Source organism: Vanessa atalanta, chromosome 9 (assembly GCF_905147765.1).
Source record: "Vanessa atalanta chromosome 9, ilVanAtal1.2, whole genome shotgun sequence".
NCBI classification, from domain to species: Eukaryota; Metazoa; Arthropoda; class Insecta; order Lepidoptera; family Nymphalidae; genus Vanessa; species Vanessa atalanta.
The window spans coordinates 2,805,302-2,819,604 of NC_061879.1; the positions used below are offsets into that span (position 1 = coordinate 2,805,302).

General features: G+C 32.6%; 1 protein-coding gene across 6 annotated transcripts; it reads right to left on the reverse strand.

Annotated features, from left to right (window-relative positions):
• Positions 1-757: 757 nt before the first annotated feature.
• LOC125066261 (solute carrier family 52, riboflavin transporter, member 3-B) lies at positions 758-13,545 on the reverse strand. Of its 6 annotated transcripts, XM_047674265.1 has the most exons (5): positions 13,255-13,545; positions 13,043-13,101; positions 11,885-11,991; positions 2,704-3,799; positions 758-1,884 (listed from the first exon to the last, which is right to left on the reverse strand). In XM_047674265.1, exons 3-5 carry the CDS (start codon positions 11,974-11,976, stop codon positions 1,675-1,677), a joined length of 1,398 nt encoding a protein of 465 aa, XP_047530221.1. In that variant the 5' UTR covers positions 11,977-11,991; positions 13,043-13,101; positions 13,255-13,545; the 3' UTR covers positions 758-1,674. The 6 variants fall into 6 exon arrangements, with proteins under 6 accessions (XP_047530221.1, XP_047530223.1, XP_047530222.1 ...); XM_047674267.1 differs by lacking the exon at positions 11,885-11,991 and having other exon boundaries at positions 13,255-13,544; XM_047674266.1 differs by lacking the exons at positions 13,043-13,101; positions 13,255-13,545 and adding an exon at positions 12,344-12,578 and having other exon boundaries at positions 11,885-11,978.
• Between the last annotated feature and the right edge of the window lie 758 nt (positions 13,546-14,303).

Genomic DNA, 14,303 nt, shown 5'->3' on the forward strand with positions numbered 1-14,303 from the left:
CTCGTAATTATTTAAAAATAATGAACATATTTTACAGTCGGGTTACCAATCAGACTCGAGGGTAATCCCTGAGCGGAGTCGAGGCGCCATCTTAAGATTTTGGCGGGAAATACGTAGTGTCTATAAATGCGACGAGAATTTGGGAATACGTAAGAAACAATATGGCGGAAAGCGGATCATTGTTAATATTAAATAATAATCTTGTTGAGTGTGGATACATCGGTGTCGCGAACCTGCTACTCAATTGTAACTGTTTGATTGATGTTTTATATTAGTTACTGTGAATTAATAATTGTTAAGCAATTAACCTTTGTGTAATTTAATTAAATTGTACGAAACAGCTTAACCATTGTTTCTCAGTTTCCATCTCGATGACGCCTACATGACCTGTAACCACTTATGATGATGTCAAGGAGGATAATTGTGTGTTTCTCAGACATACATATGTGTACTACATTCTCGTCGGAATGGTATGTGTTTTTGTTTTAGAAATATTTGGAGGAGCGGAGGTGTTCTGATTATATTTTTCTGGCAACTATAGTATCGAGAGTGTATTTAAGTGTGATTATAAATTTCAATAAAGAAAAGTAGTGTTGAATTAACTTTCTCAATTGTTACGGATTGTTACGTAAGACACCGATTTTCCGAACCAGTGGTAGTGTTTAATTTTCCTATCAATAAGTAAGAGTTTGAGTTTGAGACAAACTTGTCACGGGGAAAAAAATTAGGAAGTATTTGGGCTAATAAAACTTAATCGTGTAATTCATATTTTTATTTTGTCTGTAAAACATTCAACAACGATATACTCTTACAGCGACAATGGAATATATCACATCTGTAAAGCCGTTGACGGCTTGTATAAAATTCTTCTATAACCTAAATAACGTTCTACGTTAATTTTAACAGAAATTGGAAACATCATGCGACCACCTGCAAAACTAAAGTCTTCGCTGTTATATTTTCATACCAGAGTATCACATTTAATATATACTAATTTAACAAAATTGAAAATTGAGATTTTTTTAATATTTATTTGTTGACACTTAGCACATCTATTCAAGTGAACTATAGATATTTGTCGAGAAAAAAAATATATGGTAAAGTGTAAATAAAAACAACTAAATGTTTACTGAAAAAACGGTGTAAAAATAAGTACATTTGGTAACAATGTAAATAGTAAATCTAGTTCATCTCACTCCAATATTCTTATCTGGAAACTAATCGAGACATTTCGTAACTCTTCAGAATGCCTTCTAATTTTTTTTACGACATTTAACATTTTCGTCATAAAACATCTCATTATACTTTAACGAAATAAAACAAATAAATTAAAATAATTACTTATTATAAAGGTAATTATTATCTGCTTCTTTGAATCTAAATTTATAATGCGTGAAATTTGCTAAACCTTTGTATCGAATTCACTTATAGCCAATGTTGCCATGTTAAAATAAGTAATTAATGTAAAAGTCGACTATACAGTGAGAATCTTACTTAAACTAGTCTACATTATTCCTTTTTAATCGAGCAGTAAATTATATTATACAGGACGATTAACAAAAAACGTCAGCAGGGTTCTTTCGAAGTAATACAAAAACGAACTTAAGTTTTTCAAGTCTCCAAAGCTTAGCAGATCAACCGCGTCTTTATCGACTCGCACTGAGCACGAAGTGTTCACGAGGAGGGCGCGGGGCACGCGTCCGGCTGAGTGAACACGTTGCCGTAGTTGACGATGAAGAAGAAGGCGAGCGAGCCGAGCGCAGAGCCGACCTGCGTGGCGGCGCCGCACGCGCGCATGCCGCCCGCGCCGCCGCGCCGCGCCCACCCGTACACCCACATGCGCGCGTACGACACCAGCCCCGACACCGCCACCCATGACAACACCTGTCGAAGAAGCGAACACGTTGAGTGTCAATTTTTTTTAAAATCTATCGTTTAGGGTATTTAGCTTCGGTATGGAAAAAAGAAATATTTCTCTGCCCTGCGATTATGAGTTATAGTAAAATTAATAGGAACTGCTTAGCTATTTCCTCTATGTTTTTTATTTTTATTTTGTAACTTGAAACGAAACGAAATAGGAAATGGCTCAGTTAATTGAGCATGGACACTATTTTCTTCTAAGCAGGCCACCATGAGTTCAAATTGTTCACTATTTAACTCATTTGAATTGTGTACACAATTGATGCATCAGTTGTTGTCATAATTCACGTCGAACTAAGCGGTGAATGAAAACATCATGACGAGACTCGCATGTATCGGATGATAAATTCAATTATATGTGTTTCAGACGATGTATTCCTTATTGGAAAGATTCAAATTTTCTTCTTGAGCTCAAAGAAGGCCTCAGCTCCGCAGTGTAAAGTAATAAAAAGTGTAAAAAAATATTTAAGGATAGAAATCCGTTTTTAATTTATTAATTGAGGCAGACCGTCAAATATCAAGGTCAATGGTTAGTGGTAACCACTCTCTACAAACATTGGCATTGTAGAAAATATTAACTATTCCGTATATCGCTAATCGCCGAGAAGCGTCGCAATAAAGATGTTATATCTCAAGTACCTGTAGTTATACTGACTCACTCACCTTTCAAACCTGAACACTACAGTACCTAAGTATCGATGTTTGGTAATGGGTAGTACCTTTACAAGCTTGCAAATGCCCTGCCCCCAAGAAAAGTTTAATAAAAAATATAATAAATCTTACCACTAAGACACGACCAATAGTATCTGAATACAAAGGCGGCGTCGGACTGAGAGCTGCCGTGGTAAATATGTACCCGAGCGGCAGTAACACAAAGGTCAGCATAGCGGCCAAGACACGCGACGGTACCGGCTGGAGCCACACTCCCGCCAGGCACGCCGCCGGGTTGGCCATGGCGCCCAGTGTCACCGCCAAGTGGTAAATGTTCGTCCCGTACGGCATGCACGAGTACGTCTGCACTGACGGGAGCGCGCCGTTCATAAGCGCATTCAAGAAAGCCATCAGCACTAACACGGAAACCCACTTCAGCTGAAAGATCGATTCGAGCTCAGTCGTCGCTTCCTCTTCTTTCGCCGCTTCTGATTCCTTCACTCGCTCTGACAGGAACGCGGAGCAGTTGTCGACAAAGGCGAAGCTAACTAAGCTCAGAGCTGACAAGCAGCCGAGCAATATCAAGAACACTGTCGAGTTGAACCGCGCCGGTGGGTATATGGCCGTGACCGTCGAGTTATCCGGCGAGTAAACGCATTCCGGTTCACCACCGATACCTTGAATCAACGCGAGTATACTCGGTATAAAACCACTTAATCCTTCACCCACTAAGTACGTAGCGAGGTAGACGTCACGGAAATGTCTTAAGTACGGGTAGAACAACACTGAACTTGTGCAGCCCACTAATGCTGCAAAGAACGTTAGCGCTAAAAACGAAAACGAACGTTCGGTTCCACCAATCATCGCAGTCTCTGTGTATAAGAAAGAGTTCAGGTAGAGAGCCACTGTACCGATCACGAGCAATATATAAATGTAAGGAGCATCGGGTGCTCGCGGGAAAAGTCTTCTTAAGATAGCGTAAGCGATCAGGCCAACGTTTGCAAGTTGGATGGCGACCGTCATCGACGACGGAAGAGCCCATCCTTCGGGCAGTCGCTCGACGAGCAGAGGCAGTTGCACGTAAAGACCATTGACGCCGAGCCAGGTGCCTAGGCCCCAGCAGGCCATCAACACATCGAGGAGGATACGTCGTTGTGCTCCCCACATCGTTATGTTGCCGTTGGCTCTATCTCCAAGACAGGGGGACCTCTCTTTCTCCTCGTTTAACCTATAAATGTAAAAATATTTTTAGACGGCACTCCACATTCAATAACTTTTGTGTATAAAATTTAAATAATTATATTATACAATAGTATTTAATTACAAAGACACATCTAGTGCAGTGCAGTGGCAAATGCGCTCGCGCCGTATTTCAAATGTCGCTTTTGTATGTCACAAGGCACGTTATCTTTTCGTAATCCATCAATACTGATAGCGTTTAAATTGCTGGGCAGTGGACGTATTGTTCCAAATGCGCCACCGCGGCTAATTCACTTGTAACACAAAACTAATGTAAAGATTAATATTTCATTAAATGATAGATTGCTATCAGATCGAGTGCGGGCGAAGCCGTTTGAAGTTCAGTATAAGAATATTGTTGGATTTTATATGCTAATGTTTATAATGTAAGTGACAATATCTATTTCGGTAAGCATTATAACTGACTTATATATAAAGATACGTTCCATTCTACAATTAAATTTTATTTATTCCCATTTTTTTTACATTATTCATTACGAGTAGAACAATTCTTTATAAGAGATGCATGCGAAAATTCAAGTATTAGGTATTATCTATGATTATCAATAATACATATATCATGTCAATTACTTAGTGATAAAAATGTGGGTTTAACAACCATGGAAGTAATATATACTACGTATAACTGGAAGGTTCACTGTCAACCAAACGCGAGCCGAGAGAGAATGACTATTAAGGCGTTCTGTCTCTCTCTAAAACTGTACCCATGATTTCAGAGTTCCTGATACTTTTTGAGAATATTCACATCTCATGTGAGAGGTTCTGGGTTCGAAAGACCCTATAAGTAAATTACCTATCATTAATTTCATAGTAAAAATTGCCACTAGCTTTATGACGAAGAAAATGAAAAGCATCGTGAGGAAACCAGCAAATCCAAGAAACCATCAAGTTTGAGGACTTGTGATATCCAACAAGCAGAAGTGGGCTACAAGTTGATGTGTATTGTGTAGACAAAATAAAGCAAATAAAAACATGTTAAATACGTAACAATTTATTTACTACACTGAAAACTTAAATATTACTAAACAATATTGTTTTATGTAATTTCTGCCGTAATGTTGCGCGATTCCCCAATAAGTTCACGGTCTTATTTTTGCCATAAGTCGTCATTCTAACAGTTAAATATTTATTTAATAAACATTTTACAAGTGCAATATCGTGCCTATCTTCACAAGCAATTGAAATAGTTGGATGTGGAGGATCGAATAAAGATTCTAATTTATTATAAAAATTTTGCACGACCAGTACAGTAATTTTACTTTTAGTTGTTTTTAACAAGGAATCCGACACCATTATTGTAAAAATTTTTTCAGTGTAACATATTACTTCAAACGCAAATTTTGATACAAATTTTAGGCCTCTTCTGTTAACAAATGAAGTAAATGAGGAGTTTGAATCTATATCAAGAACATAGTCGTGTTCTGTATTTTTTGGCCTGTCACTCAATAAAGCGGTTTCACAGTGTTTACATGTAATTTTTACTCCTTAGGGATAATTTTCGGCAAAAGTGAAGGAACTGCTTCAGGTTTTAGTTGTTTTCTAGCTTCCGTTATATAATCTTCAGCCTTAAAATGTGAGCTGCATACTACTGCATATTTGGATAATTTTCCAGATATATTCAGTACCTCAGTACACCTTTTTTTTAAAACTTGATTACTAGGAAATCTGAAATCCACAGAATAAGACAGATATGAATAATGTCCTAAAATCTAATGGATACCCTATCTAGTATTTTAAAACAAAATGTCGTTACCTGTGAAAGGACAGCCCACAAACGGGATATGCCTCTTTTTTACATCCGATCACAATGCAAGTTTGAACCATTTTATATTAGATTATTGGACTTACAAGAGATTTAGATTACAAATGAATAAACAAATAAAATACTCAGCACTTTCCGGAATCACAAAAGATCCGCCATGTTTGTTTATATCGTAAACTGGAAGTGTTACCAGAAAATTGCCGCTAAATAATTATTATCTCTATTAAAATTATACACTGGCAACTGTGCGACAGAGACACCACGCCTTAAAAGTAGGTCTTTCTCTAGACCGTTCTTAAAGTTTAAAAGAAAGTAGACCTTAATCACGTGGAATAAGGTTTAGTTTATTTCTTCATTAAACCTGCAGTGAACCTTCCAGTTATACGTAGTATATAATACTTCCATGTTAACAACAGATTAAAAAATCAAACGGCAGATGTAGCGCTCGGAACATTATAGCGAAACAACAAAAGCGAATTACAAAATCAAAAAGCGAATGTAAATTCCGGGTATTGTGTGCGTGCGGTATTTAACAATTTGTTTTTAATTCGCTTTTTATTTTGCATTTTATTTGCTCTGCGAAAAGTTCTGTTTTACTTAAATTTGATATAAAATAATAATAAAATGACGATTATTCTTTAAAGATTTTTTGTAATATATTCTTACTAATATTATAAAGGCGAAAATTTGTATGGATGGACGTTTGTTACTCTTTCACGCAAAAACTACCGAATGGATTTTAATGAAACTGTACAATAATATTGCTTTTACATCAGAATAGAACATAGGCTATAATTTATAAAGAAATTGTGTGAAAAAAAATCAATCAATCAATCGCGAGCGAAGCCGTGGGTAACAATTAGTTTCCTCGTATATGGGTATAACGATGACAAAAAATAGTGTCAAAAGGTACCGTTAGGTTTAGTTCACGTCTTCACCTGATTGGAACACAAAACTCTTTATCTCGTACTCAAATCATTATCGCGCTTCGTTTCAATGGAACCTAAAGACTTATGTATTTCGTAAATATTAAGACTGTCTAAACTCATTCACGTATAAAATGTTGCAATATCTTTTTTTTATGTTCATTTAAAGATCTTATATGATTGACAGACCCCCACTTAAGGGTTCCAGACTCGAATCTTAAATGTTAACTTTTTTTAATCTTACCGTAATATTATCCCTAGAGAAAATTATTAAAGCAAAGCATAGCATCGGCATATGTAACCAAATATTTGATATTGGGCATTGGATATTGGATATATATGTATAAAAGTTATTAGAGCCGATCGAAGCTCTGTCGCTCACGTACTATACTTTATTCAAGAAGGCTGTAGGTAGGTTCTTTTTCATTTACAAGCCTTTGAAACGACATTTTAAAAGATTTAGGGATTGGCAGAATAACGTAGGTATAGGAGGTAGGTTAATAAAGGTAAATTTCATCAAATTCGGCTCAGTGGGCATGACAACAGACAGAAAGGCAGACAGTTTCCCATCTATAATATCAGTAAAGAAGTTTAAATGTACTCTGCATTAGTATAGACGTGCATAATTAAAAGACTACGATAACATTATAATTATATTTATGCATCGATAAAAATTTAAGACTGCTCCTCAATGTTTCAATTAATATACTACTTAAATCGAGTTATTTGTGAATTTATTCGACTTATCATTTTTAATTAGAAAAGTAAGAACAAACTTCACATTGTAAGCCAATAAATAAAATCATCAAGGTCAGTGTTCTGTTTTTCAGAAGACGTCAACCTAAATCGTTTGTTTTATATTGGTAAAGATTGTTTAATTGTTATTTTTTTATAGTTGACACGAATTTTTTATTTCTATTTTATTTTCATTTAAAATTATTTAAATTATGTTCTTTAGATGACACCCGAAATATACTAAAAAATATTTCCTATCCCATCCTCATCTACTAAATCGTACTATCTCGCTTATGATGACGCTTTTTTAAAGTTGTTTATAGTATTGTAGTTGGGTACAAAGCTACTCTGTCATTGTTTTCAAGAAGTATTACTTTTATCGCACACATTGTATGTAGTTTGAGCTTCTAGTTCTGCGCTTCAATGACCACAATAGGCTAGTTGACAAAATTTGGAAATTAGTTTAAAACTATAGCTTAGCATCTATTTCACCCCAAAAATATTATATTTTAAGAAAAATAGGTTTTTTATGTTAGTATTTTGAGTTTTTAGAAATGAACTTGAAATTACCGCGAAAAAGGCCAAGATTGTCATGGCGTCTTGAATGACGTCACACCTCGCGAAACAGCCGTGTTTGTGTATGACAGTCAATTGTGTTTTTTAATAAATAATGAATTCCTCGTGTTATAAATACTGTATGGTGCCCCAATGTGAAAGTAGAACGATAAAAACGTCAGACAAATTATTCATATACGTACTAAACAATAAATAAATACGAATAAAGTGGTTAAATGGCATGGAGGTAAGATGCTCTTACTTTGTCAACTAATTCCACAATTTATTTCTGTGAAGACCATTTCGATGTAAGTATTAAATACAACTTGATATATCTATTTATAAATGTATAGTAAAAGAAATGAATTTAGCAAATATAATATATCAAACATAACCTATAAAATGTTAGGACTAGAATAGGATTTCATGATTTGTTTGAGTTAAAATAATATTTTCGTTTTATAAAATGAAATAATTCAAACTCTTCTTATTTTTTTAGTTGCCAAATGATATGACTAATTATACAGAGTATCATATTATGGGTAAAGACACAAGTGCGCATGAAACCAGGTTGTATACCAACGAAGTTCGAATGCCAAGAAGATATATGTTGAAAAAACAAAGTTTGTCAATAATCGCAGAGTGTTTGAAAGATCCAGAACCAAGTAGTACCCCCAGTTTATCTGCCATAATGATAGAAACTTTAGAAACAACGTAGCGTTTCGCGCTTGTTTCGCGAGGTGTGACGTCACGCGACTCTGATTGGTGTTTAATGTCACGTGATTAAATGCCTCATTTTGTCGATTTTATTTTCCAAAAATATTATTAATCTTTTATTATTTTTGTAGAAAAGTTGTTTTTTTATTTACTAATTATCATGGTTAATCATTAGAAACTCAAAGCCATCCGATTTATTATTAGTGGAAACAAGCCTATTACCACATACAGACACGGCGATAATCGCACGTTTTCGAAACTCGCGCGATCTTACATTTACATAAGCATCCTTATAATCAATCATTTATATAATCTGCGTTTCATCAAAAACTCAAATACTGAAGTGTGGCGCTGGAGAAATTCGTTTTCTAGAATTTTAGTTTCTTAATATAATGCAAAGTTGCAAACGACACGACACATTTTTTCTTCAAGTAACCAAAGGCAACATAGAATTTATTCTTCGACTGACATATATATAGCCTATTTCGAGCAAGGAGTATAGACAAATAACATTTTTTAACATTTTAACATTAAGTTTACGTGATATCATTGGTCGATACGATATCTTGATTGGTTGATAATCAAAATAATAAATGGTATTAATTATTAATTCGAGAAAATTGACGTTTTAAAAGTTATAATATAATCTCAATTTTGTAGTAAAATAAAAGTAGGTTAGTGAAATAGTTTTGTAGCATATTGTAATGAATGAATGAATAAATATATTAATGATGAACTGTTAGTGGTGCATTATAGAGCAAATCATATGGTTTATTTCTACTAATTCTTTGATTAGAATATTACAGTTATCTCTTACTATACGCCGTCCTACCATTTATCCACTTTTTGACGTTGCCTTAAAACGTAACTGCTTGCGGATTAGTCTGGACGCTTAGATCTCTTAAACAACGCAACGGATTTTAATGCTATTTTCATAAATAAAAGGAGTAATTCAAGGAGAAGGTCATGCATAGTAGAGAAAAGTCCACAATTTTAACTTTCCTGGTCGGCAAAAAAACAAAAATTCTTCTTTTTATATTATCATTAGTTATATAGAGACCCGCGTGAAGCCGGGGCGTATAAGTTAACTCTAAAATCGTATAAGTCGATTAATCTTATTCATAAATTCTTACATACGTTTTATTACTGTAATGATGTATCCATTTTTTTTTAAAGACGATAATTGTCATGCGTCATATAATGGTACATTCTATGGCACCTAGTGACGTGATCCAATGTTATTATTATTTGCTGCAAATGAATAAATCTTAAATAATTGTTTTATAGATAAATTAATCATTATAGAAAAATCTATTATATCTGCTCAAATATTCATTAAATATATGAAATAAACAATAAAAAATACCTATATCATTTGAAAAGAGAATGTTTTAATTGTGGGTTTTATACGTCGAAAAATAAATAACCAAATAAATATTTACAGTTTTGCTACCGATAATGTTTTTAAATAAAATAAGCTTAATATATTGCTTTTAGTTTGCCGACATGGGACTTTCGTCTGATGAAGAGTATTTACCTAAATTTATTAAAAAGTACAAGACAGAGAATCGACACCATAACCAAGATATTAATATTTTAAGACTTTCATAAAATCTTATGCACTTTAAACTTGTTTCGAGTTTTAATATTCAGCATACATATTTATATGTATACTAGATAATTGATACGAAAAGAAGTGGATAATTATTATTACGATATTGCACCGAAACCATTTTTTTTATTCAACGGCAAAAATCGTTAATCGATACAAAATATCAATTAGTGCTAATAATCGAATCATTGCCGCAATCAATTGTTACATGTGTCAAAAAGTGAATAAATACTTTTAGTACTAACAGGTGGTTTAAAGTTTAAACTTATAACTCTCTGAACGTAATACACAATGCACTTATAAAAAAGCTTTAATGCGAAATTTCAGCACGGATTGTAATTTATTTTATAAAATGAGTAAGCGTATAACAATGATTACCGACATGTTGACAAAAAAAAAATTAAAGAAGTTTCGTTATAATAATGTTCATCTTCGATATCGTCATTTAATGCGAAACAAACATGACCTAAATTAATTAGAATATAATTAAATAAAAAAACCTTAATATGGATAGAATTTTAATTAAAGTAATTCACAAACGATAAAGTTATACCTTTAAACCTCATAATAATATAAGCGTACCGTACTGCGAATAGCGGTTTTTTTAATCGTAACCTAATTTTAAATATTACAGTTAATGTTCTTATATATTTAAAATACAGGTTTTTGTATAAAATAGTATAAATGTACGATAATAAAATATCACTTTTATCAATGAACTAAATATTAATAACTAAGTTCGACCCGTGTCTTCGCCCACGTTTGATATATGTGTTACGTGTCTGTTGTATCAGGGTAAGAGCCATTTCTATTCCAAATTTCCCCCAAATCCGTTTAAACGTTTTTGCATAATTGAATATCAAACATTCGAACATACAAACGTTCACATTAACAATATTATATAAGTAGGATACTTAAATGTGTGTCTAAGCATACGAAATATATATTCATATTTTATGTAGCAAATACCTTTCCATGATATATTGATACAGTAATCAATCAATCAGTGAAAGAATCATAAAAGTCGGTTGCGATCGATTGTAAAACGCGCACTGTGTACAAATATTGGATACATTCAATATACATGCGAAGAAAGAAACTTCATTTTGATGGCAGTTAAAAATATTTATCATGTTTAATTATAAATCTATTCGAAAATATTTAAAAAAATAGGATTATTTTAAGTTAGCGAACTTTAACACGTTTGTATTTAAATAATTCTTAATAAAAAAAAAAAAAAACGAGAATATAATGTTAGTTAAAGCAAACAAAATAAAAGAAAATATGCAAACCTCATACCTTTAGAACAAGAAAATGACATGTTAGTTCCACATATTGCGTTCCTTTATCCTTAATAGAATTAATGTTATATACGATTTTTCCACACTTAAAATATGGGAATTTGAAAAGAAAAAGGAATTAACTCACACAGCACTTAGTATTAGTATAGAAATATACCATACAATATATTACAATTGCCACAAGAGATTTCAAGGTCACGGAGATGAATTGATTTAAACGAAGACTAGATTAATCGTATTATAGTTAGTTTAATTAATAGTACACTAAAAACGAAAAGTTTTGAAAAGTTAAATGATATCTAATTGGACGGAAAATACTTTACATTTTTGAGTGCACGAGAATATCACAACAATGAGAGCGGACACGTGCGTGCTGACTGCTGGTTGCAGTGAAAATGGCTGAGCTAGCAGTCAGGATGGCAAGCGATAGTGCTGGGATGCATACCTGTCGACCACGAGCGACATGGTGCGTTGCAACGCGATGAGCACGCCGGCGCCGCTGTCGCCGCCGACTCCGCCTCGCTTCTCCGCCGACATTGCTACAAGTACTAGCTACACTACCACACACAAACACACGAAACTCGCTCACATTATATACATAGCAAAGCAATAGCAAATATTTTGAATATGATTCGATATACAAGATGTATATGTTAAACAACATAAGCCATTGACAAGGCAGGAAAGCTTAAACTGAACAAAATTTACTATAGAAAATTTATATCTGATATGATTTAAATCTAATCACAGATAGCCTTGATCTGTAACAATGTACAGTCAATAATATACAAGATATACAAATTATTACAAAAGACTTTTTATTAAAATTAAAATTGATGTTATAATATCTGTGAGCGAGTGCACATCACACTATTAAGGAAGTAATGAAGAAAATGATACTAACAAATTGCCACATCTGCGCTAACACTACTATGCAATCAGAGTCCATCTAAAATGTAGAAAAAGAAGAATTGATAACAAGCCCTTATCATTATTTGTTCATAGTCAATATTTGAACTAATTTTTCTTAGTAGCTCTAGATAACTTTGTTTTAAAGCTCAATCAACAATTTAAATAGAGCAGTTTGTTAATTGAACTAGGTAAAGCCTCACTCAAAATATTAAATAAATAAAACATTAAATAGGGACATATTTTTACTATCTTATATTGTTGATTAGAATTTGTATATAACAGCAGATGTAATTGATGTGTTATTGTTTTTTTTTTTTTATTACATATTATACATTATACATTATAACAACAATTTTAAAAAATATTCATTTTGAGATAACCATTAAAATAATAGCATTTCATGTATGCTTCCAATATATTCTTATAATCAATTAATAATTAAAACAACACTTTAAATAGTGATATTGTAGAATACTAATTACAAATGGTATCATTAAAGTCAAAGAATGATAAGAATGTTTACGAAGTTTGTATCTGCATTGATGCCAGAAAAGAAACCCATTTGTGATATATTTGTTTAGTGAGAAACAGTGTTAGTAAAGGCAAAATAAAGTATCCTTCACATTACAAAAGCAAGTCATGCAACTACAAAGTTTGTTAGCATAAATTAAAAATAAAAACATATATCTACCCGCAGTGCAGTGCTGTGATGAGTTTTAGTGTCGACATAGACTAGAGCTACTTTAGCATCTGTAAGTTATAAGAAAAGCTAAAGTCATATTCTGCTTGGTGTGCAGAAATACGATAGCTCATGACTTTTGAAATAAATTGTGCAATGGCGAAACTTATCATCGGGCACGATAAACAAACGTGAAAATTATTAAACAATACATTTCAACTCACCTTGTTAAGCTGCACATGATTATAAAACTGATATATCTTTTGGAAACTTAGTTTATAAGCTTCTCTTAAGTTTATATTACACTTCGATCGTGGGCATTGTGTAATCCTTAATTTTAAACTTAATTAATATATATTGAGGTGGTTTTGGTTATTTATCAACATAATAGAATTTCAGTTTTACATTAAGTAACAGGGTCAAAGGATCAAGTATTGGAAAAGAATTTATTTTACATCATTTTTACTCATTACTCAAGACCAACTGACAGTATGGCAAAGACAGCTGTGCATTTCAAGTTGACATAAGAAAGTGACACTGGCAAGTTGACACAGAGTCGGTATTGACACAGAGTCAATACGATAATATTGCTACAGCAATCACTTTCCGATTTCTCTACATCCTTTCTCTCCTTTATCAAGATACCTTGAATAAATAGCTCATTGAGTTAGATATCTATTTTATATGTATGGTAATAACCATATATTTACTTATTACATCTTACTTCCATTTTAATTGTTAATAAAAAAATATTATAAAAATAACGACATCAGTTCAGTTGTGTATCTTTGTATTATATCAAAAATGTTAAGCAATAACCGACTCGCCTCTGCCAAACATTATTATAAGTAAAGAAATGTTCGAAGTGCTTAGTAAGCATAAGAATAAATTAATATTTTGACCCATATTTTTTATATGTGGTACCTATTATATAATGAAAAGTATAATTAGATATTGCACTTGTACCACGTCTTTTTAATACGTATATATAGATGTTTATACAGTTAATGTTCCTGAAAATTTATATAATATATCGTGAAGTAACTCGACAATAAACGAAAATAGTAATCTAAATTATTAATTGTAAACGTATTTTTTTTATTTACACAAGATGAATAAAATTAATATATTAATTATTTTGAAAATCATAAATAGTGTGCGATAAATATTGAACTCAATTATATATAATTAATTTTCATGTTTCACCTATTTAATAATATAAATATAATAAAATATCTGTATATAAAGCTATACAAATATCATAAATGCTTAA